General features: G+C 45.3%; 1 protein-coding gene and 1 long non-coding RNA gene across 2 annotated transcripts in view; both read left to right on the plus strand.

Annotated features, from left to right (window-relative positions):
• LOC118497212 overlaps nt 1-18,460 on the plus strand; it is a 28,332-nt gene extending 9,872 nt beyond the window's left edge. The window contains exons 2-3 of the long non-coding RNA XR_004899744.1: nt 4,221-4,228; nt 18,307-18,460. This is a non-coding gene — a long non-coding RNA (uncharacterized LOC118497212). The remainder of the gene's footprint in view (nt 1-4,220; nt 4,229-18,306) is intronic.
• LOC114507795 (olfactory receptor 2A25-like) lies at nt 6,522-7,454 on the plus strand. Its single transcript, XM_028525804.1, has one exon. The coding sequence runs from the start codon at nt 6,522-6,524 to the stop codon at nt 7,452-7,454; it is 933 nt and encodes a 310-aa protein (XP_028381605.1).
• Nucleotides 18,461-22,311: the final 3,851 nt, after the last annotated feature.

Below are 22,311 nucleotides of genomic sequence, written 5' to 3' on the forward strand. Positions count from 1 at the left end.
CCTCTCCTGATCCCAGAAGAGGCATGAAGCTTTGAGGGGAAGCCACCTGAGAGAGGGTCCCTACTCCCGTCCCCAGAGGGGCTGGACTCCCAATCTCCCCACTTCAGGATAGAGATTAGAGGGTACCTCCAAAGCTTTGTGCCCTGGGAAACACTCCATCAGGTAGATTCTAATAAGCCCCATGGGGACACCTCACCAACTTTGGAGTCCCCAGGCCACCCCCTGCTGCCTCCGTAACCTGCTGTCTACAGCATCTCAACACCTTGAGTTACCTCTTGGACTCTGCTGGTCTTTCAGGGTCCTTTCATGCCACCTCTGCTGCAACTCATGGGACCCAGCTTAAACACCAAGATTAATGCCAGGAGCTTACTCCTTGTCACACTGGTTCTGCTTCCTTAGGGGTTCACCTGGACCAGCTTTGGGGACCAGGGCGGTGCTGGGATGAGCAAAGCCCAAATAGCACTGAGTATCCAGGTTGGGCAGTGAGTGCTGTCAGCTCAGAGCAGTGCTCTGTGGCTGTCTGTGGCTGTGCTGTCCTGCGGGCTCGAGAGCAGAAACAGGAGAAGAGAGTTGCTCTGTCCCCTTCCTGGTGGCGGGGGGGGCACACACTGCATGTCAGGGTCCACACTCCAGTGAGACCCAAGGGCTTCCACCTTTGGTGAGCCCATTAAAGACGAAAACCCCGTTTTCTGAGGATTCTGCCCCATTTTCAATCAGGAACAAAGGGGAGGGTCTGCAGTTCCCACAGGAGCTCCCAGAAGGCAGGAACCTGCCCACACTTCAGGTGCTTTCCCTTCTGAGGTCGTTGGGGACAAATGCGGGTGCTAAATAGGTTGACTTCTTTTACTTTACCTGCTTGGTGTGAATGCCTAGCTCACTGTTTACAACCTTGCGGGCAAGCTGCTGAGCCAGTAGCTGGCTAAGGGCAGAGGTGGGCTCTGGGTCTCAGAGAAACAGTTTGGGCTGTGTATGGTCCCCAGGAACTTTTGAGTGTTGAGCTGTGAATGATGTAGATGTACAGACTCTTTGCATGTTCCCCAGTGTCTTTCACCAGCACTTTCACCTGGTTTGTCCAGGTCTGTGTCATTTCCCTCACGAGAAAGCTTATCCTGACAGAAGACATTTTACCAGACCCTGTAGGTGACTAGTAGAGTGTAGCTGGCTCTCCTGCCTTGGTGGCAGATTGACTTTCACTCATTCCTTCCACTTTTCCAACACAGTGGTCAGGGATGTGCCCACAGACTTTAGGTGGCCTCTGAGGGCGTTACCATAAACTGTACCTTCTAACCCACTTTGAGGTGGGGGTGGCCACTTGCTTCCAGAGTCTTTCTCCATCTCACACTGAGAGCGCACAGGGGACTTGATCAGAGGAGTAAGTGTGTGCCCTTCCCTTGGGGAGTAGTGATACTCAGTAGCACTCTTTTTTTCTCTCTGAAATTATCCTTAATATAAAAGTTGTAAACAAAATTTTAACACAATGATAAATTAGTCAAATTATTTCACATTAACTGAATGAGCTATTTATACAGTCTTTAAAAGGATAGAGAGATTTTACAGATATATAGGAAAGAATTATTGTAAGATTTAAAGGGAAAATGGGAACCAATGATTTCAAATGTTAGGTAACTGCACGTATGGTACATATACATGCAGTAAATAGCGAAATCTATGACACAGAGTAGTATAGTATCGGTTGCAGAGTAGTAGGATGATGAATGTTTACAACTTTTAAAAAATAAGTTTCGGGATATAGGAAGGATTGGGGATGTAGGATCGCTGGTTAGAATTAATCTAACCAGTACTATCTTGTACACCATCTACACTTAAGTGAACATATACATGAAAATTTAATAAATGCAAACAAATTTATCTACTGAAGTTTATAACATGTAAAAAAAATCTTCAATTTTATCTCTACCTTGATTTTAACTACTATAACACAAAACATCATTTTAAAAAGCCACCCAACTCTTACCTACCTGCTGTGGGCAGCAGAGCTCACTGAATATGAAGAGCAGATGGGCTCTTATCACAACAGCTAACGTGGTTGTCAGTCCCTCACCCAGTGCTGTGCACTACACATCGATAGCACCTCACACACGACCTCTCTCCAGCCATCATAACCAGTCCGTGAAGAACGTCCCATTATCAGTGTTTTTTATGCGTGCACGTACCAGAGAGTAGCAACTCTCTGACTTTTACTGAGTTGCTGTCACTGCCCAGCCCTCCTTCCCTCTGGTCGTCAACCCTTATGGAGCAGCACAGCTTCTCCTCTGCCCCTGTGCACTGTCAGTGTGACGCAGACTGGACCTTAGAGGCAAGGCCTGGGGCTCACAGGGCTGCCTGTGACTAGCTAGCACGTTCGCTTCAATGTAAGGAATTAGCAAACCTCTCTGTGCTTCACAGCTAAACCTCATATTCCAGTCAGTGTTCTTAAGTAATTTTTGTCTGTCCCTGAATGAACTCTCAGTCTGAGTGATGGGGAGGTGGTTCTATATTGATAAACTTCAGACCCCAGGATCCAGTATCCAGCTTACGATTTTTCTTAACCAAATTGGGACATTTGGACTATTGATTTTTATGTTTAATCCTCACCCAGGGACATGCTTCTGGAAGTTTTAGAGAGAGGGGATGGGAGGGAGAGAGGCAGAGAAACATAAAGGTGAGAAACAGCTATTGGTTGCCTCCCGTATGTGTGCCCACTGGGATCGAACTCTCAACCTAGGTATATATGGGCCCTGAGCAGGAACAGAACCAGGGAACTTTCAGTTTATGGGACAATCCTTCAACCTACTGACCTACCAGCCAGGGCAGATTATTGATTTTCATGGCATCCAATTGCTTGTGTTGTGTAGGTAGGGAGCTCTGAAGCAGACTGGGAGCCTGGGGCAGGGAAAAGGACCTTGCTCCTTCCTGTCTGCCTGCTGCTCTTGTCAGCCTTGTCCCAGTGGCAGCAAAGCCCCTCTGCCCAGCCTTACTCACTCAGGGTCCCATGGGAAGCCTTATCATTCCCTGCTGGGGCCACAGTGCTGCTGGGGAGCCCTACTCCTCACAGGGTTAAGTCTGAATCCCAACTCCTCTGACCTGGATTCTAATCACCCAACCTCTGCTCTGTGCCCTTGAACCCTGGGGATGGCAGCTTCACACAGTTCTGCTTGTTCATCTGAGAGCTCTGTGTTTCGTGTTGTAGTTCCCCAGTATCCTGGTAACCATTGTGTTGTATGCGAGTCTGTGTACTATCAAACCACACCAGCAGAGTTTCTGTTCCCTGTTGGATTCCCATTTGATTCAAAGAGAAAAAACACACAGGACACATGTTCCAGTCAGGTGTGAGAGAAAACTCAGCCAAGACTGAGGATAAGAACAACCTTTGATCCTCAGCTGCTGCATGTACCACCTACTCTGTGTGGAGGGTTAGTAGGTTGAAAAATTGAGTTCTTGAGCCATGGTGAATGCAAGGTGTGGTCATTGTCATGTGTGAAGGAATCCCAGGAATCATTCTAGAGCTTGTAAATAGATGAACACACATCCCACAGTGAGTGAAGAAATCACCAATGCACCATCTTGCCACAAGTGTCCCTGTGGAGAACAGCAGAGATGAGTCCCTGGAGACCCCTTTCCCCTGGACGGCAGCTGATGGCAGTGTGCCTGGCGGGTCCTTCTCCCTCCCTACACCATACACTCAGCAGTATATTGAGGGGTGGTGGGGCTGAGCAGAGAATAAATGATCTCCTTATTTGTGTACCTTTTCTCCTAAGAGATCCTTATGAGATGGCAATTTCCACACTAACTCACAGATACTTTTCTCTTTATTAGGGTGTTTTGGCTCAACCCAAGTCACATTCAGCTGGTTCTCGTTTTTAGCTCTAAGTCTGCGGTAAGTTTTGCGTGTCGTGCAGTCTTTTTTCATTATTCAATTTCAGACAGGCTGTGAAGAAAAATCACAGTGCAGAAGGGAATTGTGGTCTCTCAGTGACAGATGTTTGCTAATTATAGATGTGGCTAATAGGATCATTTAAGTCACCATCTCGTTTAGAGACAGCTAATGTGGATCATTTACTTTGATACATTTAGTGTGAAATTCCTTGTTTAAACGATAAGATACATTAGCCGTTTGAGAGATTTGCTTCAAAGTGTTTCCCTTGTCCCATGAAATTCAGTCGTGTTTTCATAAAATAATGGACCAAACTGACCACAAAATAAGTTTGTTACAGAAAAAGGTCCGGAAGTTTTTATTTTTGAAAGTGAACTTCCACTTGGCGAATTGTTTGAATGTGAGAATTATCATCTTTTGAGTCTTTTAACAGACTGGTCGCTCCAAGCAGGTTCCATACACCAGCAGATAGGAGTTGTCTTGTAGGTCCTCAGCCAAGACGTGTGGACGAATGTTGAACATGTTTGGTAAGTATCTGTGGATTTTTGTTTTGTGTGTTAGCTCTGTGCAGCAGATAGGAGGAAGATGAGATGACAGTCACTGGTCCTTCTGCTTTAGTTTATTGTGTCCTTTGCCATAGGAAAATTTAGTGATAGCACTGCTGTCTTTGTTCACTCCAAAGTGGCAACAAAGCTGAAATGAAAACAGCTAACACTTTTCTGTACATTTAGGGCCCGTGAGTCCTATAGTTAGAAGAGACCTGAGCATTTTTCTTCCTCGACTTCTCCCATATCATGGGCATCCAAATCCCTGAGCTAAAACATCCACTGACATAAAGCTCAGTCCTACTACAACAACCAGTTTTCTTCACCAAGGTGGTTCCAACTGTTATGGCCTTATTTCTTAGACTAAGAGAAAATCACCTCCCAGTGTTTCTGCTGTGAATTCTGATTCTTGCTTTGAAGCAGGGTAAAACCTTCACACTTTTGCTTATTAAACCTTGCAAATATTAACTTATGAGGAAATTGGAATGGAGAATCGATATATGACCACAGCTATGAGTTTTTGTCCGATTCTTATTTTTGTGAAATTCAGATGGGTGCAGGACTGAAGAAGGACATGGAGTCAGAGAGACAAGGAAACAGAAGCAGGGGTTTAATTGTTACAAGTCAAACCTCAGAATTCCCTGCCTGGTGCAAGTTCTTTTCTAAAGATGGGTAAACCCCAGAAAGGAAAGATTTGTGATGAATAATGTTTTCATGTTAGAAGTAATCTCTAAAATATGTTAAAGGTTCTAAGGATATGAGTATATAAGTAGAGCTTTAGCTGTAGCTTTGGATATTGATCAGTAGTTTTAAATCCCAGGCCATGACCCATCAAGAAATATTCCAACCATCATTTTACTAGTGAAGTTGAGTAGAAAATAATATAGGAAATAGCAACTAGTCTTCGACATAATAAGGATTCAAGTGTATGTGTACACATATGTGTGTATGTAACTATACACATAACATATAGATTCTCCACACACACAGGCATAGAATATAAATGTTCATATAGGGATAAAATATAACAAAGATTATATTCACATAATATGCACATATATGCTCAAGATAATCACATGATATACATATATATGCACATAAGGATACCAGTGCATGTGTGTGAATATGTGTGTGTGTGTAACTATATCCATAACATGGACTTTATCCACACATACAGGAATGGAATATAAATATTCGTAAGGGATAAGTTTGTGATGGGTAATATCCGATTATGAAGCAGCATGATCAGAGTAGAATGTCTGTGGGTACAAAAGTCAAAAGACAAAGTTCTCTCCCCTAAATCCAGTTAAAGTTGTGGCAGCCTGCCTGCCATTCTGTCAATTTAATTCAAGATGATGCTGGCAGTAAGAATTACAGGGCTAGCCCTGGCGGGTGTAGCTCAGCGGACTGAGCGGGAGCTGCGAACCAAAGTGTCTCGGGTTCCCTTCCCAGTCAGGGCACAAGCCTGGGTTCCCGGCCATGACCCCCAGCAACTGCACATTGATGTTTCTCTCTTTCCCTCTATCTCCCTCTCTTCCCTCTCTATAAATAAATAAATAAAATATTTTTTTAAACAAAGAATTACCAGGCTAACACATAAGGCATCTAATGAAAGCACAAAACTGTGAGATTCCCTGATAGGAGGATCTCCCACAGGCTCCTGGTGCTCCTTCCCACCCTCCCGTGTGGGTGCAGACTCAGGGCTGCAGCCCCCTCCCCACGGTGGCTGTGTGTGCACTGCGGGTCGGGACTTCTCTCGGAGAAGCCTCCAGAGCAGCTGTGTGAGTGAAACAGTGTCCACTGTTAGGGAGACAGTAGGAGTGTTAACGTGTTAGGAACTGTGGTGGAAGTTTGGAAACAAAGGCAAGATTGACTGAACACTGTAATAGAACACTGGCATTTCATTATGAAGGTGAAACAATTCTTTCCGTGTCATTGAGAGTGCACAGTATTCACTTAGTAAGTGATGAACAGGAGAGCGGTATCACTGATGATGTTCTCTGAGGAAGGAAAGGATGACACACACACACGTCTATCATGTTAAACTCGTCCCTCAGGCACTCAGACCTGGTGAGTTCTCTCCCTTGTTCTTTCCCAGGAAAATGGGGGGCAACCAGACTTCTGTCACTGAGTTCCTCCTAGTGGGTATCCCACTCAGCCCAAGGATACAGGTGCTCCTGTTTGGGCTCTTCTCTGTGTTCTATGTCTTCACCCTGCTGGGCAATGGGGTCATCCTGGGGCTCATCTCACTGGACTCCCGCCTGCACACCCCCATGTACTTCTTCCTCTCCCACCTGGCCATTGTCGACATAGCCTATGCCTGCAACACAGTGCCCCAGATGCTGGTCAACCTCCTGAGCCCAGCCCAGCCCATGTCCTTTGCTGGCTGCTTGACACAGACCTTTCTCTTCTTGACTTTTGCTCGGACTGAATGTTTTCTCCTGCTGGTGATGTCCTATGATCGGTACGTGGCCATCTGCCTGCCCCTTCGGTATTCTACCATCATGAGCTGGAGAGTCTGCATCACCCTGGTAGTGACTTCCTGGATTTCAGCAGTTCTCACGGCCCTAGTAGATATGGTGTTACTCTTACCATTGCCCTTCTGTGGGCCACAGAAGGTGAATCACTTTTTCTGTGAGATTCTAGCTGTTCTCAAACTTGCCTGTGCTGATACCCACCTTAACGAGGTTGTGGTTTTGGCAGGATCAGTGTCAGTGCTGGTGGGACCACTGTCCGCAATTGTGGTCTCCTACGGTCACATTCTACATGCAATCCTGAAGATCCAGTCTGCAGAGGGGCGCTGGAAAGCTTTCTCCACCTGCTCCTCCCACCTCTGTGTGGTGGGGCTCTTTTATGGCACAGCCATGATCATTTATGTTGGACCCCAACATGGGGACCCCCAGAAGCAGAACAAGTACCTCCTCCTGTTTCACAGCCTTTTCAATCCCATGCTGAATCCCCTGATCTACAGTCTGAGGAACAGAGAAGTCAATGCTGCTCTGAGAAGGAGGCTGGGAAAGGAGAGACCTTTGTGAGAGCCTCACTGATAAAAATAGCTGAGCATGAAGAGACCCAATGTGTTACCTCACCTGATATGTGCCCAGGATACAGAGATGTGTTCTACGACTAGGGCATCTTTTTCATGTTCATGAACTTGTCCTGTGACTACCACCCGAGAAAGCCCGTCCTGCTCCCTCCCCTGGAGGATGCTGCACACAGAAATGAACCCTTCTTCCAACTCTCTGCTTGGTGCACGCACTTGTACTATGGTCATGAGGGATATTCTGAAGAAGATGAAATTAATTTATATATTTGATAATCAAAGGCAAAATTTTATTGAGGAAAACAAGGTATTGGCAGAATATTTAAAACAAAGGACTTGAGACTGATTACATAGCAATTATGGAAATATTTTAAATTTAACAACTGTCATCTTCAAAAAATTGGTCTACATTTAAAATATTTGGTTGTTTTCCCACATATTTCTTGGACACTGATGTTTTCTGAGGCATCAACAACTTATGTTAGGAAGAGCATGAGCCAGGACTTCAAGGGGAAGAGCATTAAGGGTGTAACTCTGATGGAACCAACAAGGAGAAGGGAACCCTGAAGGATGTCAGGCTGAAACCCACAGACACATTGCAGCTTTCTCTGCCTCTGTGTTTCTCTGCCTTTGCAGCGTAGGTGGGGATCCTGGATGGTGGAGACAAGAGGAAGAAATCAGAATGGATGTAGCTGAGAGTCCTAGGAAGAATTACACATTTTCTGTCATTGTTTGAGTCACTTGACTCCTATGGGGAAATGACCAAAACTTAGAACATTCTTACAAAGAAGAACAGACTGTGTAATTGCTGTGATGACTGTTTAACCATTGATATGTGGCTATAAATTATCAGTAATAATGTGCTTTTTCAAGTAAGAGATATGAGGTGGGTTAAATAACCACTTTGGTCAAACATGAAATCCAACACAATTAGGAAATGATAGAACACAGTTAAGAAGTAGTGAGAAGGGTTGTGTAAAGGCTTTTTCAAAACTTTCCTTAAATTCTGTTCTGATATAAACCTGAATACTTAAACTGCATCAAAGGGAAATATCTACTTTTAAAATTATGTTTTATGTGTATGTGAAGTGTTTTTGAAGAAGAAAATGTATGGATTTCCTTCTTGGAAAGCATGCTTAAATTCTTTGAGTAATTCTTACAAAGCTTACTTAAATTCTCAGGGTTTGTTGAGAGGAAATACTATGTGCAAAATGCTTAGCAGAATCCACGGATTATAATAAGAGCTCAACACTGTAATTATTAATAGTGTACTCTACATACTCTTATCATTTTGAAAGAACAGGACTATGACTTAATGAGACAAATAAAATGAGATTTGCTCCTAAACATCCTGGGCGTTCAGCTTCCTCCTGGCCCTTGTCCTGGTGTTTGCTGTCCTGAGGCTGCCCTTCTGTTGGCCCTGTGAGGTCTACCACCTCTTCTGTGAGATCCCGTCTGTCCTCGTGCTGGCCTGTGCTGCCACTGGGTTCAACCAGCTTGTCACCTTTGTGGCTTCTGTGTTTGATCTTAGTGCGGCCCCCGTGCTGGGTGCTGGCCTCCTACACATGCCTCCTCTTTGCCATCCTGAAGATCCAGTGTTAAACTTCTTAGTTCGTTCATGTCATGTCTCCCTCTTTTTTGGTTTGCTCCCTTGTTTTGGTGGAGTACATCCTACAATGGCATTGTACAGTTAAAAAGGTGTACCATGAGCCCTGGCTGGCATAGCTCAGTGGATTGAGCATGGGCTGCAAACCAAAGTGTCGCAGGTTCGAGTCCCAGTCAGGGCACATGCCTGGGTTGCAGGCCATGGCCCCCAGCAACCACACATTGCTGTTTCTCTCTCTCTCTCTCTTTCTCCCTCCCTTCCCTCTCCAAAAATAAATAAATAAAATCCTTTAAAAAATAATTAACCCTTTAAAAAAAAGGTGTGCCATGGCAAGTTAGGGTGGGAACAGTCATGAACACTTCTAATTTCTCATCATTGCTTATATTATTTTATTTTTCTCACCTAGCCCATTGAAATGCTCTGTGGCAAGTGGTCTTGGAAAAACTAAGACAAGACTGAAGCCCTGTGAAGAAGGAATTTTTGTCTCGGCTGAAATAATATTAAAAAGATATTAGGTATTGCTATGGATTTGCATCTAATTCTGATTTGCAAACATTTTTATTCCTAAATTCACCTTCATTTAATAGAGGTCCATCACTAATGATGATGCCATTTATGCTTTGTAATATTTATTCTTACTGAAATACAAAATTGTAATCCACATAAGTATTAATAATACACAAGAAATCTAAGATTTTTGAGAGTAAATATTTTTGCTCTATTGTTTCAAAGATTAGCAGCAAAAATTTTTAAAAAAAAGATGATGAACCATGTCACCTCTTGGTACTCACTGTGAGCTGTGTTCAATGCCATCATACTGTCCTCACCAAAACTAATAAACACAGTGCCCTGACTGGGTGGCTCAGCTGGGTGGAGCATCGTCCCCTACACCAAAAGATTGTGGGTTCAGTCCCCAGTCAGTGTGGGTACATGAGACAACCGATGGATGTTTCTCTCTCTCCCCCTTCCTCTCTCTCAAAAATCAATGAACATATCCTCAGGTGAGGATCTAAACATTTTTTTAAAAAGAATTTAAAAGTGTTCATTATGCATATCTGAATGACCATGCACCCAATCATTATCCTTAGCTCTCTCTGGGTATTGATGGGTGAAATTTTTTTTCTATAATAATCTTGTTTTGCTTGTAAAGTATAGGAAAGGTGAGCAATATAAGAATATTAAAACTAAAAAAAGTGACTTCAGCACAACCGTGAAGGGCGTTACAACAAGGGCATTCAGTCTGCTGGTGCAGGGAGTCCAGCTCCAGCTGAGACGGCTGAAGAGGGCTCCTCCAGCACTCTGATGGACAGGGATTCTGTCAGAACTCAAGTGGGTGATACAAAGATGAGACAGACTTGTAATCACGAATGAGAATTTTAAGAGTGGCAGTATTGTGATGCTCAGTCAAGTTCAGCCACAAGAGGAGACACAGCAGAGGTTGAGGAAAGAACAAAGTTTATTGTCTCCACAGATCCTAGAGAGAGAAGGCCTGCAGGGCCACACGGCACAGACAGCAGGAAGCATGAGCAGGGGACCCGTGAAGGGGGTGTACCCGAACAGATTGGACTGCTTCTAATAGATGAATGTGCACTGTGGACAGAAGGGGGCCGTGTGGGCAGGTGGTGCGGGAGGTTCCCACAGCTGAGGACTGCTGTGATACTCAGAGCCCGAGTTATCTCACACTTAATAACTTCTTTTAAAATCCATCTGGCCTATCCTACCCCTTGAAATGTAAAATGCTGTCCCATAGTGTGTGCTGTTGCTTTCTCCTGCTTTTCTTGATTCTCCTCAGTTTGGAAATCCGCCTGCCCATTTCTGATTTCCGTGCAGCAGCACATGCATCTCCTCTCTGTTTCTGCCAGTCCCCTGGTGTTACAACATTCCCCTGACACACTGCTCTGTGACCTGATTAGAAATACCTCTTACCCATGTCCAACAAAGGATTTGGACATTTCCAGCTTCCTTAAGCCTCACTCCAAATATTTATTGAAAAGGAACTATAATGAACTAATTTGTAAAAGAACAGTTGGCAAGTGCAAACTTCAAGCCCACAAAACAATGAACCCTTGTCCTCTAAAAGCAAAATAAAATGAAAATAAATAATTTTTATAACTTTTACTTATCAAACTCTGACAAACTAGACAATATCCTAAAATCCCAAAGCAAATTTCTAAAATATACAGCTTCCAATTGTGAGAATAAAGTAAAACAAATTCTTTTCTGCCCCCCAGTTGCAATCAGTAGAGGGTCTAACACGAATGGGTGTTTTCAGTGCACGAGGCCCCACCAGCCACACAGGCAGGGGCGGGGGCTACAGGCTGTGCTGGCAGGCCCTGCAGGTGCAGTGAAGCCCAGGAGCTTTGAAGACCCATGAAGGACATCCAGACCGATATTCCCAAAAAGCTTGACATAGAGGATGGCTAAGAAATAACTACTAAGATGACAAGTGCATGTCACAGGAGATTCCAAAGTTGGCATCCTGTAGGCAACTACGGGTGAATATGCCAGTATCTAGCCATGGCATTTAAGAATCCTTCCCTTCCTCTGGTGTGGCATACAATGGTTTGTGGAGGAAAAATGAAGAATTGGTTAAGAAGACAAATGAATAGAAGCAAGTGATGAAAATGTTTTATTTGACGTTGATAACCATATCTCACAATAAAGTACATGGAGAAAACCCTAATGGGGAATTCTCTCTCTGGCATGACAGTGTGACAAGCTCTGTGGAACTGGGGAAAATTGTTTTGAACAACCAGTTCAAGTCTCTGGAAATAGCTGTGAGAATATGTAGCAAATGAAGAAACATTTGTTCAAGAAAATCTACAAGAGTTTGGCAAGAAGAGTAAGAGTTTGTGGCATGTGAACCAAGATCAGCCTCCTCCCTCCCCTGCTCAGCTCATGGACAAGAAGGTTCCAGATGCAGGCATCCATGACCAACCACAGGGTGGCCTCTCTCCCCAGGGCCCCACCACAGGGCGATCTGGAGGGGCAGGTTATCAGCATTCCTCACCCTGCTCCCCAGCTACCTGGTGCTGAGCCTAAATTATGGGTGAATGACTCAGCCAAGTGGGGGATCCCTTCGTCTTCCCAGCCCCCACTCATGGGACAGAGACTCTTCATGGGCACAAAACCAACCTAGTGTGGGATTCTCACACCAGAAAAGGCTGGTCAGGGAGACCTGAGACCGTGCCCCTCCCCACACTTGCTGAGAGCTCAGCTCCTACCATGGAGATCCCACTCAGGGGGGAGTATGCCCTGATCCCCACACAAGACCAAAAACAGAGTCTCAGAGAATTTGACTGGGGGTACCAGTAGGCCAGTCCTCCAGTAGCTGGTAATCTCTCCTGCAGGAGCTGACTTCCTGTGTAAAGACGGTGGAGAGAATCAAGTCTATGGTCTCCCAAAAATGGACAGAAAGTGTAGTGAAGGGCAGGTGGGAAGACACTGGTAGGTTCATTGGAGACATAGCCTGAACTGTTGGCTGGTAGTTTGCAGTCAAGAACTGAGGAAACAAGTAGGGACCCCCTAGGGATCAAAAGGAATCACAAATACTGATTAACCAACCCTTCATGGATTACTTCAGTAGAGCCCACGTTTGACTTGATCTTTCTCTTCAGCAAGATATGCCCTGGATCACTGTGGAGAGCAACAGGCTTGTCAGCCCACAGTTACTGTGGAGTTTCACTGCGGAGTATGGTCAGAGACTGGGCACAGCCACTCTGTCCCCAGGGAGAGTGGAGACATGCCCAGGGTCGCCCTCCATGACAAACAATGTTCTGTGATGTCGTCAATTAACACTGAAGTGTGGTGGAGGAAGAGCAGACTTCATTAAATTAATTCGGACAATTAGTAAACAAATAAATAAGAAGCCAAGCAGATAAGCAGATAACAGTAAAAATCCCCAGAGGAGATGTGAGGAAGGTCCACATACCCAGTTTTATCTAAAACAGCCTGCTTCCAACAAAGAATTAATAAGACATGTAAAGAAACAGGAAAGTATGACCAATACTTGGTGGAGGTGAAAAAACAGGCAACAGAAACTATAAGAGGGACTAGACACTGGATTTCAGGACAAGGTCTTCAAAGTGGCCACTCTAAAAATAGGCTTGATGAACTAATGGAAACTGTGATGAGAGGAGTAAGGGCCTCCCCAGTGGGGACCACCATGTCACGTTCTCTTAGACCAAAGAATACATCTTCCAGCTTGTGGGTGCAACAGCGGGCAGAGACAGAGCCCAGCACATGGGCATGCGGTGTTGCCCATCCTCCTCTGAGCGGTGGTTAGTTAAGAGACTTGGAATGGCAGTCTACAGGATTGTTATTTCAGTGGGGGAGATAAGGCATGAAGGACTTGCTTATAAACCATCCTGAGGGTGCGCTCACACTCAACACAAGCAGGGCCCGGGGAGAGGCCCCAGTACTTGAGGGAAGTGGTGTGGGGGATGCCAGTACCACTATTCAGTTCTCCCTCACATTATCCCAACTTTCTGTTTTCCTGCCCCAGGAGCAGGGGTGATCCCTAAGCAAGACACTGTAGTTCTACCTGACAATATTTGTCCCAGAATTCCTGACAGCAGCTGGAGCACCCGTGTTTTGACCCCATCTGGAACACTGGGGTGACAGTGACGCAACTGTGTTGCCTGGTGGTTGAGGTGCCCCACCAGTCCTCCCCTGTGTGACCCCACACTCTGCAAATGGGGTTGACTGAGAGACACGTGCTCACCTGCCAGTGACCTGTAACAGCACAGGCTGACCCTAATTTCCCATCCAAAGGAGGGAATCTGAGTGAAAATCAGGGATAAGTGGGGATAAGGAGGAGGTGGGGCTGAGGAAAAACAAAGGGAGGTAAGGAAATCTGACATTACATCAGAGCCCCAACAAAGGCTCAGAGCTCCTGAGTGGTACTGTCCCTTAGCACAGTTATGCCAGATGCACAAAGTGGTGGTGTCACATGTTTGCTCAAACAACCTCGAGTTTGGAGGCTGACAGAGTGAAATGGGTGCATGCAGTCCTGAGTGGCCTTGAACTGGGACATATTTTGCTCATGTGACAGGATGACAAACTGGATCAGTTGTTGGTGATGAGATGAAATTCTGGTTAGGTAGCAGTAACTTTTGACTCCTAGTTTTCAGGTTGCTTCTACTGCACCGGCTCTCTTTTGGGAAGAGGTTTCCAGGAACCACTCTCCACGAGGCCATCAGACTGTGTGTTGTTCAGTTCTCAGCTGGATGGTCATGGAGTAACTGTACACCTTGATGATCTCATGCTAAGAAATGTCCCTGGTTTAAAGGACCAAAGGCCCCCGCTGGGGTGCTGGGCACAGGTACGTAGTTATTTCTGTGGGTGGAAAGCTATTGAACAGGATAGAAGAAGACGATGGGTCACTGTGGGAACAAAACATAGACTTCACATGGCAGGAATGAATTTCCTGGGAAGGGGCCCCACGTGGCAGAAGGAAGTTTCTAGGAGGCCTTGTGGTCTCTACCCAGACTTAGTTACACTGAGGGGGGACTACCACTTCTCTAGCAACAATATGGGGGACCTAGTGTTTTGTGGGGTAACCAAACATACCTTGCAACTGCACTCATGCCATTGGTGTACAAGGGAAATAACCAGCGTGGTGGATTGTCCACCAAGAGAGAACTGAAGGGCTATGGGAGAGACGGTGGCTCACCATAGCATGTCCTGGCATCACCAGAGAAGCTGCGTTTACTTTTCATGAGGAGGAAAAAGACTTGTTACCAGGAATGAGCAGTCTAGGAAGATCCAATGACCTCACATAAGTCAGTCACTTGGAATACCATTGTGGATCGTGAAAAGTATTGGAAGACCAGGTTAAAGCCTCCTCAGAATGTAACACCAGTGGCGAATACAGCAGGGGGAAGACCTGGATTTATCTGTCTGCTCATTTCTGTGCCTGAGAGTTCTGCATAGGTTATTACAAGGCAGGAATAACACAGGTCAAAGGGAAGCAGGTACCAATCAAATTAGCACAAAGGTATGAAAATGTATGTCATGACTTTACACAGGATACAGCCATCACTCCGAGTTGTCCCTGAGCCACAGAGGCTCCTCCAGGTGTGGGGCACAGCCACGCTGGGGCCGTGTTTCTTATGCTAAATAAACTGTGACTGGGTCTGTTGTGTACGTGCCCCTAAACCTAGAAGCTCAGGAGGCCCGCCCATTTTGCTGTAGAAGGTCCACGGGCCAGGTGGGAGGACTGTGCAAACAACTGTTCACTTGGGTAAGTTTACATAAACTGAAAATGAAAAGATACTTTGAAACATTCTAATCCTGTCCCTGAGAGTGAGGCACAGGAGTGGAAATTGTGTTCTTTCAAGGTGGACTCAGGATTGTCGGGACGGTGTGGGGTGGGAGTCTGGAAGCAGGTGCAATGATAACAAAGACAGTGGGGAGGGGGGCGTCTCCCTAAGGACCAACCCAGGATGTAAGGGGTGGGGACCCGGCACAGTGGGTCAGAAAAGGACTCGGGGGGCATGTGGGATTCTGAGGAAGGCCTCCCAAGTCACCTGTCCCCTCGTCACCTAATCCAGCCCTGGTCTGGGGACTGCTGGGAAGGGATTTGCTGACCAAGTGATTCTAAACTAGGGGAGGCCGTGGTGGTGGGCTGGACCCAGTCAGGGGAGTCCCCTAAGAGTAGAGGTCCCCCTGCCCCTGGCAGAGAGGAAGTCAGAGGAGGAAGTGAAGGCGGAGGGGCTGCAGGCAGGGCCCCTTCTATATGGGGTCCCAGACTGGGCCAGAGCCTGGTCTGCACCTGTGAGTCCTGCCCTGAGAATGCAGCGGAGCCCGCCAGGCCTGCAGCCCACGGGAACCACGAGACACTACCACACACGGTGCTGGTGGAAGCCCGTTCTCACGTTTGTGTTCATCTGCTGCAGTGACAGGAACCTGAAACACAGTTGATGTCCCATGGAACTCACTCGCTTCCAGCTCTGGCCCTTGCCAGCCTGGTCATCTGTCACTCCATGCTGGACGCCCTTGAACTCTGAAAAATCACTAAGGACCTGAAGACACTTTATTTGAGTGTTTATGTGTGTTGGTGTGTGTGTCACAGAGAAATGAAAACAGAGAGTTTATTAAATATGTGCTTTTAATTCATTTAAAAGTATTACCATTACACGTTAACATAAAGAATGTATTTTGACGACAACTACCTTGTGTGGAACATGAAAACAGTGACAGGAGGAGCTGTGGTGTGCAGCTCCGGAAACCCTCTAAGTGCGGGGCGAGCAGAGACAGCTGGGCTGACGTCCCCTGCGCTCCCTCTGCTGCCGCATCGAACGTCATGGTGCCCCGGGGAGCCCCCTGTGCACTCCCGAGAGGGGGAGGGTGAAGAAGGCAGAGCGTCTGGGTGTCATTGTGGGAACAGGTCCGACCCCACAGAGCCTTGGAAAGGTTCTCAGAGACTCCCTGTGGTCCCCGGGCCGCACTCAGAGGACTCGTGACAGAGCACTCAGACTTGGAGCTCCACACCTGTGAAGGGAAAACTGTGATCACATTGAACTGTGTGGTCCATATGGGTATTTGACACAGTTTCTGAAACATAAGAAGGACTCAGTAATTGTTGCTCATGGATGTTATAAATCCGTCCTCCTTTGTACCTATGAACCCCGAGTGCAGGCGGTGAAACGCCCTGTCTTGGGAGGGCTGTTCTCTCTCAGGGTCACCCTATCAGGTTCCACGGAATCCCACTCTCTACAAGAAGAAGGGAGCAACAGGTTCATAATGCTCATCATGTCTGAGTGTGGTGTCTGTCTCACGGTTACAGCCCCTGAGATGGCTGCAAGGTCACGCAGAAGCTGCACAGTGCTCACAGCTGCCCTGCCTGGTCCCCAGTGCTCTTCCTGCGGGGACAGTCAGACCCGGTTACTCTCCTCCAGAGAGGGAATCCAGAGAGTGTTTTCTTTTCCTGTGGGGAGAAGATAACTAGGAAGAATACCTTATGATACTTCTGGGAATCGGAACTCTCAGTAGAAACTAAAAAAAATTTTAGTTCGTCTGATTCTCAAATGGAAGCTATACCCATGGGGTTCTCTGAAGGACCTATCGCAAGACCTGGGGCTCCCCTGGTGTCTGGGTCTCCACCTGGGTCTGCAGAAGCTGCAGAGGGGCTGCCACTGCTCACAGGGGCATCTCTCTCCCCCGTGGGGTTTATTCCAGGTCAGAGTAAATGCTCCTGAGAAAATCCCACACAGAAGAGACTGATTTGTGCTGGGAGGTCGAGTTCAGTGTGGGTAGTTGGGGCTGCACAGGAGAGCAGCAGACACCCCCGTGGCTGTGTGCACGAGACTGGCATTGCTGGTGCTCTGTCCTCCTGACTCCCACGGGGCACTGCAGGTCAGTGGAACCTGCACCTAGATTTCTTCCTTCCCCACCTTGGGCACTGTCTGCCTCCTGTACTGAGGGCAGGGCCCTGAGCCCCCTCAGCGTCTCTCACACTTGCCTCTGGATGTGCTTGCGTGGAGGTGGTCAGAGCCAGCACTCAGCCTCAGCCAGGGCTTTATAACCAGGCAGTGGCTCTGAGCAAGGCTCTGAGGACCCAGATTCCAGACTGTCCATGTTACCTAGCCTGGACAGTGAGAGTGATGTCCAGAAAAGTTCTCTCCATGGAAGAGAGTCTCCCAGGAAGCGTGACAGTAAATCATTTCATTGTGGAAACCAGGTAAGATATAAGTTTACCATATAGTTACTTCCTTTCCTGACCATCCCAGGTGATCAGCTCATGGTGATGACTGTCAGACTGGAAATCACAGTGTGTGATGGAGAATTCTCTCTCCCATCATCCAACAGGACAGAATGAGTGCGAGACTCCTGGCCAGAGCTGGGGAAGTGGGGTACAGCTCCAGAGCTGAAGGCACTCTGAGTCCCAGGACCGGCCAGGGGAAGAGCTGCGGGTGCCGCCCTTTAGGGGAAGCTCTGTCTGTGTGCTCCTAGTGTTTTATTCTCGCCGTCGTAGTTTCTTCTCTGCTCCAGTGTGTGTCTGCTTAAGGGATCTAATGTGTCTTCCCTTTTACTTTCGTGTTGCTTATTTCTTTATTAGCAAAATGATAACAGTGGTAATGAAATAAAAATAAAATGATAAATACATCTAAAATAAAATAATCTATTTATGGAGACACAAAAAATAATAAATTAAAAAGTTAGTAAACAAATGTTCCTACTGACTACTGATAGATTGAGTTACATTGAACAAAACTATTCTTCTTCATGTTCAGAGATTATATGTGTTTCAAACATTACTTTTGTGTCCAGCTGTGTTTAAGGAGAATTTGGCAATACTTTTGTGGCTCTCTTACTTTATATAAGAAAGGAGTATTCTTTAATTGTAGGAAAAATTAATATCACACAGTTAACTCACATTTACATAGAACCTTCCCAAGTGTACTCATATTCTTGAGAGTGAAAAGCTAGGATTTCATCTGTGTCTTCCAGGGATCAAGTTCTAACTGTGTGCTTTTCTAATAAAATAGAAACCGTGTCTTACTTAATAGACCCTGGCAAACAGAAGATGTTTAACATATATATTTTTTTAACTAAAAATAACAATAATCTATTTAACAAACATTTCCTGAGTGCCTATTTCATGTACAACTATACTAATTGTTATGACACATAAAGATGTGTAAGACATATAAGGATAAACAGTTAAGTATTTGGTGAGAGGGCATCTCAGCCTAAATAAGTGACACTTGATCTGAATGTCTTTATCTCTGACATGTCCTCAAGTTTCCCCACACCCTTATAGTGAGGACATAACTGTTGTAACTGTTGTTACTGGCCAAGCCTGTAGTCTTATTTGGTTTTGAAGAGCCCCCACAAGCACCTGGCCTAACTCCCAAGGGTAGAAAGACCCTCTTTTCAGGCTGACAGCCAGCCCTTCAGTGGGGCCCAGAGACGATCAAGAGGGCAGCCACCTCTCTCTGTCATAACTGGCGGCACCCTGTGATGTCGTGGTTCAGGTGAGGAGGGCGTGGTGCCCTGCTACACCCCTTGGGGTAGGACAGTGAGGGCAGTGGTCAGCCCAGTGTGTCAGCACACGGGTGTGTCTGAACGACCCATTTGCATTTCCCACCTGAGCTCACACCACCCTGAGAATGCTCAGTTACTGAGGCCTAACCGCCCGCCGAGGGATGGACAGGAATTCTCAGCAGTTTTAAAATTACCAAGTTCATCCACACTCATAAGCCTTGCAAAATGTGTGAATTCAAATTATATCTGTGGTCTTAAGAGATGAAACTCACGATTATTTGGGAACACACCGTCCACTCCCCTGAAGCCCTACTGTGGGCCTGGGTGGTGCAGTGGCGTCATCTGTGTGCAGTGGGGTTAAGTGATGTTCATTGTGTTAAAGTGATAGTTTAACTTGCAATTGCTGCCTGGGTAGGAGCCTTCTCTTGTTCATATACAGTGAAGAGTCATGTAAAAATACAGGTGCCATGCAGCTTGAAAACAGGGGCTCCCCTCCAGCCAGAAACTGCCATTGAGAAGAAAGCACTGGACGAGACACTAATGAGAAATCCGTGTTTCTTGTTGTTAGAAATGTAGATGTGAAGGCGCCTGAGAGGAAATCCACATGCTGGTGATAGGGTCGTTCCTCTCACGCATACCAGGTAGAACTGGGAGGGAGGGGTAGGACAGGAAAGCATGTCACATAAAATGTGTCAGTTCCTTCACATAAGAGGGTACATAGCTCAGGTGGCAGGTAGACTGAGAGTAAGAGGGATTTCCAGCCTGGCGACCAAACAGCTGCACACAATGTAAGTCAGGCTGTTCTGAGCTCTGTGGGGCATTTAACATCCACCTGAGATGAGAGTGAAGACCAGCTGGCTTTCACCTGAGCTTTAGGAGAGAACCAGCGCCCCCTGGCCGCCAGCGTGGTCAGAGCAGCCACCTAAGCAATACAACCACACAGCAGAGGTGAATTCAGGGATACAGGGGTCAGGACTGTGGAGTTAGACAGCCTGCCCCCTCGGTGGTTTCTGACGGCGCTGAGTCTTCCTTCCGCTGGGATTTCCTTGTCTGATCTTTAGATGACTAGAGATAGAGCGATACATGAACACAGATACATAAACTGTGTGACTGATTTCACTGAGCGCTGTCACATCTCAGAGTTTACTAGGATTCACGAGTTTAAAATTTCCTCACTGAAGCATTATATTGCAGAAGCCTAATGAGGTAATAAAGAAAATATTTATACTCAAGGAAATAGTGTGCAGCTGTTCACAGCATGTTGCATAGAAATATTTTGACATGGGAAAGAGTTTCTGATATGTTTCTAAATGAAAGAAATAGGCAAACTAGCAATATTGGCTGATATATATATATATTTAAATTCATGATACATATGAAAATGTTATAATTGGTACATACACATTATACATGATTCATATAAATGTTATAATTGTATATATACAATATTAATAATGCTTATTTATGTTTTTTAGGGTATTACCTTTTTAGTCTTAAATAGAGTTTCATCATGTTTTTCTAAGAAGGTTTTGACACTTGATATCAAATGCTCATACAAGGTAAGAACCACCCTATTCACACAATCACCCATTTCTTAAACTTTATTCTTTAAAATGTTTGATTCTGTGATTTTCTTTTTTTAAAGTATGTATGATTTTCTTTTTAAAAAAGATTTTATTTATTTATTTTTAGGGAGAGAAGGGAGGGAGGGAGATACAGAGAAAGAGACATCAATGTGTGGTTGCTGGGAGTTCTGGCCTGCAACCCAGGAATGTACCCTGGCTGGGTATCGAACCTGTGACACTTTGGTTCGCAGCCCACGCTCAATCCACTGAGCTACACCAGCCAGGGCTTGATTCTGTGATTTTCTAAGTAGGAATAAAATGATAATGTAAACTTGGTAATTAACAAGATGCTAGTTACAAATACATACTTTGCCTAACACTAAACTACTAAATAATATCAAGACCATTTCCTTCAATGCTCATGTTAATTTAGTGAATAATCCGACTCCATAAGAGGAAGTCAGTTAAGCTGTTTTCAGTTTTCAGAAACATGAGAATGTGTTATCCCAGGAACAATTTGCACTCCTTGCCAATTTATGCTTGCTGTTTTAAAACAGGACATCAGAAATGTGACAAAAGTCATGATAAAAGTGTAAATTATTGAGATGAAGATTCTGGTTTATGAATATGATTCTTCCCTCAAGTAATCAGACCCTTTTGGAGAAGAGTCTGTGTCCCTGGCTGAAGTGGGGAATGTACAAGAAAAGTGTGAAACAGCCATCAGAAGTAAGGAAGTGCTCAAAAGTTATGGAGATGTGTTAAAAAACAATAGGGCAAGCTTGGTGGGTTTATATCTAGAATAATTGAGAATGAATGAATAAAAGAAGAAATAATTATAATCCTTGATTTAAAAATTCATGAGTCCATACAGACAGAGAGATGTTAGATGTAGACCTATAAAGATATGTAGATGATTGATAGATAGGTAGGTAGATGATAGAGCCTTTCCTTATGAGGAAATTGACAACTAATAAAGGGAACAGCAGTGATGGAGTGAGAACACCACGTTTTGCAATAATCACTACTCATCAGGCAAGATCATCAACAGACGCTGGAATTAGTGGCTGAGAAGCTCTATGAGGAACAGAATATTAGATAGTAACTTGAATGGATGCTCCAGAAATTACATTAGGGAAAAAGGTGATGATTTTATAGTGGAGATACTCAGGGGCACCATCTTCACCAGGCAATCTCAGCCTGACCAATGATGAAACACTGAACCTCATGCACCTACCCATGATGCACAACAGAGGATACCTAATTTCCCTGCAGAAAGGGAATAATCTGAACAAAAAATGAGGAGCTGCATGCAGTCCCATTTGGAGAACATTGTAGTGAAGAGCTTCTCTATAATCTTCCAAAATTCAGTGTTCGTGATGGCAAAGGCAGACGGGGTAGATACTTCAGATGAAAGGAGACTAAAGATGAATGACATTAAATATCACGTGTCATTTTGGATTGGGTCCCAGGTGGGGGGAGTAGAGAGAGAATGTTATACATGTAAGAATCGTTTCAATATTAAGTTGCCTGATTTTGATAACTGTGGTTAGATTACTGAATATCTTTGTTTTGGGAGGAAAAAATGAGAAATTTAGGCATAAATGTGTACCCTTTATGTACATTTATACTCCAATCTCAAGTGCTTCATAAAAAAGTAACACTCATATATAATAATATAGAGAAAAAGA

The sequence above is a fragment of the Phyllostomus discolor genome, chromosome 10, assembly GCF_004126475.2.
Source record: "Phyllostomus discolor isolate MPI-MPIP mPhyDis1 chromosome 10, mPhyDis1.pri.v3, whole genome shotgun sequence".
NCBI classification, from domain to species: domain Eukaryota; kingdom Metazoa; phylum Chordata; class Mammalia; order Chiroptera; family Phyllostomidae; genus Phyllostomus; species Phyllostomus discolor.

Coding starts and splice junctions, on each gene's coding strand:
- LOC114507795 (XM_028525804.1), top strand. CDS start 6,522: ATGGGGGGCAACCAGACTTCTGTCACTGAGTTCCTCCTAGTGGGTATC.